At 42.1% G+C, this 4,998-nt stretch overlaps 1 protein-coding gene across 1 annotated transcript; it reads right to left on the bottom strand.

The window, feature by feature from the left end:
* Window positions 1–900: 900 nt before the first annotated feature.
* NR0B1 (nuclear receptor subfamily 0 group B member 1) lies at window positions 901–4,203 on the bottom strand. The gene is made up of 2 exons (XM_043995878.1): window positions 3,414–4,203; window positions 901–1,256 (listed from the first exon to the last, which is right to left on the bottom strand). Exons 1-2 carry the CDS (start codon window positions 4,060–4,062, stop codon window positions 1,012–1,014), a joined length of 894 nt encoding a protein of 297 aa, XP_043851813.1. The 5' UTR covers window positions 4,063–4,203; the 3' UTR covers window positions 901–1,011.
* Between the last annotated feature and the right edge of the window lie 795 nt (window positions 4,204–4,998).

Raw genomic sequence — 4,998 nt, 5'->3', positions numbered from 1 at the left:
TTTCTAGAGAACCTGCTAGACTTTTTTTTCTAATGGCATAGCATCTCCTAAACTGGTCACCTCCATACCATAATACAGAATCAAAATATACCTTTGGCACAGTCCTACTTTAAGTAGCACTAACACTAGTATTAGTCACAGTGACTTTGGGAAAGGTATTCCTCTGCTCCAAAAACCAGTTTAGAGAACAAATGGTAAAGACAAGATATATTTCCATTTCCACGTTTCCTAACATCTTCCGTCCCCCTCTCTTCTCCCCAGGACCTCTCTCCTACATTTCTCCCAGCTCTTGTCCCTTTCTCCTCAAGCCCACATTGTTCATTTTATTTCTTTCTTCTGCCTACTACTAACTGTCTATCTCAAATGTCACAACCAAAAGGCCTGATCATGACTGTTCTAACCATCACTCTATGGCACCATTACAGTACCAAAAAAAGTTGACTCTAACCAAAAAATCACCAGGAGTATAGCCATTCCCTTCCAACTCTAACCCAAGTCAGGGATAGGAAGCCCTCTACCACCAAGATTTAAATATTGGCATTAATTATATTTCTTATACCATTTCAGGTAGCTAATTTTTCATAACATTTTTCATACTTTGCCAAATCCCAAAGAATTTTAAAAATCACTTTAATGTTTTAACACTTTAAAAAATTTATCATAATTTAGCACTATAAATTTAATTTTAGCTAATTCAAAGGATTGTATTCCTTCATTTGGGAAAAATACCTTATTAGTATAATTATAAAAGCCTTATCAAAAAAAGGTTTAAATATTTGGTTTAGAAGTAAGCTTTCTTAAAAAAAAAAAAGAAGAAGTAAGCTTTCTTCCACAATTAAAGTATTCTGCAAACAAGGATTTAAAAAAAATAGAACTGGAAGAAGTTTATTATTGAATACAAAAATACTATGCATTTAAAAACAATAAGTTAGTTTATTTTACAATATTTTACACTAATTCTGCTCCATCATTTCCTTTAGGTTGAAACTTATTTTTCTATTCAGCATGCTTTTATAACTTTGCACAGAGCATCTCCAATAGCATATCATCCATATTTACTGTACCAATGATAGGTCTAAAGAAGAGTTCAGCAATGACATTAGCATTAATGGATCTCAGCAGGGACAGAGCAACATTCAGCTTGGCAAATCTGGCCTGGTGCCCTCTGTGAAGCATCCTGATGTGCTCATTTAAAGCTTGTTGAGCTTCCCTCTGAAGTCCCTGGATGTACTGAACACAGTGCAGCCCTGGGAGGTCTGGAAGAGAAAAGGAGTGAAACTTCTTTGTTCATAAACTAATCAACAGTCTTTGCTAAACATATCAGAATGTACAGAATGTATCCACTCATCCCTGGAATTCCAGTTAACAGCCTAAGTATTCTATTTGCACTGGTTTTCTTAATGAAAACTTAATACATACATATATGCACACATACACGTATGTATACATGTATGTGTGCATATGTTATATATTAAAAATGTTATACATACACCTACTTAGCTTTAAGAAAAGACAGTTTTGGCAATGATGTGCACTATAAAAAGTTTCTTAGGCAATGTTCACTAAACTTGTTGGTTCACACTAAAGCCGTACAATGCCTAATTTAACTAATGAATAGGAGGCACATATTTCTGTGTGTCCACTTATTCATATTCAATTATAGGTTGATTTAGTGAGTTACTGCTCCAATTCAATAAGTATCCTAATAACTATAGTTTACATCATTAAATGTTTTCCTCAAGACAAACTTGTAAGGAAGGTAGCATAAATATTATTATTTCCTACTTATAGTCAAGAAAAGGAAAGTTCACAGTAGGGATAAAGAAAAATATTTGCCCAGGGTCACATTGGTTTACTCCTGTCAGAAAATAACTCCAGGTTTTGTGATGCCTACTCCATGCACCATGGCTTCTCTCAACTTATTTGTAATGAACTTTAATAGAAGAACAATTTATCTTCTATGGACTGTTTGAATCAGACTGCTGATAATTCATTTGTTTGTTTTTTTTAAATCTATACACCTATAAAAAGTGTTAGGGGGCTATGGAAATTTACTAGCCTTTCCCTTAGGTACCGGTTTTTTAAAATAATAATGCATTCTGATGACAGTATCACAGTAATGGGTGATATTTTCCCTTCAATTTATTTCTCAACAGCCTTACTTCTTTAAATGTTAAAGACTCATTCTAATCTAAAATGTAGTATAACGTTTTCAATACTTTATTTTCTAATGATTTCTAAATTGAAAAAAAAATACCAAAACAATTCAAGAGTTTTCTTTTAAAAAAAAGTGTTTTTTTTTCCAAATTATTTTATAGTTAAGATGGACCTTTGGTCCAGCTCACACATTTTACAGATGAGGAAAGTGAGACCCAGAGAAATTAAGTGACTTGCCTAGAACCACAGGACCAGGTGAGAAAGAGGCAAACTCGAGCAAGTCAAGAGCAGAGAGAACATATGTCAAAAAGAATCAATGTGAAGGAGCATTAAAGCACATCTGAAACTTCCCCTTTCCCCGACCCCCTTTCAGAAAGCATTGATTTGGACAGTGGTTCAATTAGGAGGAGGTGCCTGGATTGTGCAGACGCTCTCCCCCAGCAAGCAGAAACTGTGAGGTCCAAAGTCTCCTCCAGCTTTTCCCCGCCAACTTCTGAAAGGAGGTTAGGAGAAAACACAAGCTGGGCACCCTGAGAACTTCCTTCTCTTCTGCTTGTAATTCCCTAGGAAAGTCAAGATGGAGCATGGGCAACCTGGATGCAAAACATCAGAATAACTACCCGATTCTGTTCTTTGTTATTACAACACTTTTTTTTCTTTTTTCTTTTTGGACAGTGCCACCGAGAGAATTTAGAATGTCTGATACTATCCTCTGAAATCTTAAAAAAGAAAAAATTCAGGCGACTGTTAGAGGCAAGGGGACACAAAAATAGGAACAGAAGTGAGTTGGGATGACGGAGTTTTTGCCTGGAAGTAAATAATAATAATAATAACAATAACAATAACAACAATAATAAATTGCACTGCTTCATTTAAAAGTGAATGAATAGAAGGGAAAGATGCCAGGAAATCAAAGCTCTCGTTCTCCCTTCATCCTTCTCTCCCCCCCCAAAAAAAATCATTAACTCTCAAAAATGTAGAGCAAAGTAAAAAGTAAGTACAAAACTAAACAAAATCTCTCCCGGCACTACTTGGCTGCAACTTAGCCCGGATGCAAAATTCTGCAGAGGCTCCCCAACTTTCCCCAAGTCAAAGCCTTTCGCCACCCAACTCGCCTTTCCCAACGCTCCCTTCAACCAATCCCTTGATCTCCCTGGCTTGGACGTAAGAAAATGGGAGCCAAGGTACTTTTGTGAGCAGAGGAAAGAGGAAAGAGAGTCAGTGCCCTCTTCTTGACCAAGGTCCGGCTCCCTTACCCGGGTTGAAGAGCACAGTCCCCTTGAGGTAGGCGTACTCCTTGGTGCTGATGTCCAGGCTCCAGCACTTGGTCAGAAAACCTTTGATAGCCTGGACTTGGGCGGCAGAGGGTGGCTGCAAGGGGTCGGTCAGGGCCAGGGGCTCGGGAAGGGCGGGAGGCGACGTAGACGGCTGCGGCTCCTCGTCCTCGGGGTCCCGCCGCCTGGTGGTCAGTATCCTTTGAAGCATGCTGGGCTCCGAGGTCTCCACTGTCTCGAAGTGCACTCGGTCCTGTGCCAGTCCGAGCACTAGCAGCGGCGCCCAGCAGCTTCGGACTAGCACAAGCTGTTCATCGAGGGGCAGCTCCTGGAAGCAGGGCACATTCTTCACAAAACGCAGCGTCTTCACCAGGACAGCGGAGGCCGCCTTGCAGGCCACCTGCGGGCTCTTCAGGGCCACCCTGCGCTGGGAGCCGCAGGAGCAACCCTGCCCCTGTCTGTGTGCCCGTCCCAGCAGCTGCTGTTGCTGCTGTTGCTGCTGCTGCTGCTCCTGCTCCGGCTCCTGCTCCTGGGTCTCCCTCTTCTGCTCCTCGCTTTTTAAGATGCTGTAGAGGATGCTGCTCTGACGCCTGTTGTCCGCGCAGCAACTGCATCGGTCCAAGCAAGCCATGCTGTGGTTTGGAGGATAGCTGGGCAGCGCGCGTGTCTCTTCTGCCTGCCCAGCCCGAAGGCAAGCTCGCCTGCTGCCCTAGCCTTTTACTTATTTTATAGGGCGAGTGCACGCAGGCGCTGGTGTGTATTTGGAAAAGGGGGCGGGGGGGGGGGGAGCAGCCAGCTTAGTCCAGAGCTTGCATCCACGCGGCCTCTGGCAGTTCAAAGAGGGGCAGACGCTCTTCACTGGCAGAAAAAGGGAAAGAAACAGAAGCGGTGGCGCGCGCACGCTCACAGATATAGACACAGACATACACACACCCCTCTCTCTTCTCCCCTGCACTTCGCTACACACAGAGGGATAGGGACCACGGAAGCCACGGGTAGCTTTCGAGCTGTTGCAAACCCTGGCTTTCCGCCCTGGCATTGAGTTTGACCCTCATAGAGGTTGGGGCGGAGAAAGGGTGGGGGGAGAGGAGAGAAGGGGAGAGAAGAGGAAGGTTGCTATTGCTTTATAACGAGGCAAGCAGATCCAATTTTCTTTAAATCTTTTTCAAGGTGATTATCAATAATCACCGACCATACCACAAATATTAAGACCACCCATCCCCCAGGATCTTTCTCCCCTTGCTACTTAAACTACTTTTAGAATTATCTTATCTGATGGGTTAATTCCTGGATTTAGTAGCGATAAGGAAGCATGTCTCAATAACTGATTTGATGACCTTCAGTAGATTGCTGACAGAGCTGGAAATAAGACCTGTGAAAAATGTAATTAAGATTACTTTTTTAAAATTGCCCCAGAACAAATGTTAAGAAAGAGTCGCACCAGAACATTAACCCCTTCCACTTCCAGTAACTACCTAGGGTCTAGATTTTCATCTATTTCAACTAAATACTTTTGCTATCCTAGTAGGGAGTTTGTGAGGGGAGGGTCATCTGCACCCAGACAGGC

The sequence above is a fragment of the Dromiciops gliroides genome, chromosome 3 (genome assembly GCF_019393635.1).
Source record: "Dromiciops gliroides isolate mDroGli1 chromosome 3, mDroGli1.pri, whole genome shotgun sequence".
Classification (NCBI taxonomy): Eukaryota; Metazoa; Chordata; class Mammalia; order Microbiotheria; family Microbiotheriidae; genus Dromiciops; species Dromiciops gliroides.
This window is presented reverse-complemented; position numbering and strand designations above follow the sequence as displayed.

Excerpts from the sequence above, each read along its gene's own strand:
- NR0B1 (XM_043995878.1), bottom strand. The coding sequence starts at position 4,062 with ATGGCTTGCTTGGACCGATGCAGTTGCTGCGCGGACAACAGGCGTCAG. Across the intron at positions 1,257-3,413 it reads GACTGTGCTCTTCAACCCGG|ACCTCCCAGGGCTGCACTGT; the intron begins GTAAGGGAGCCG and ends TTTCTCTTCCAG.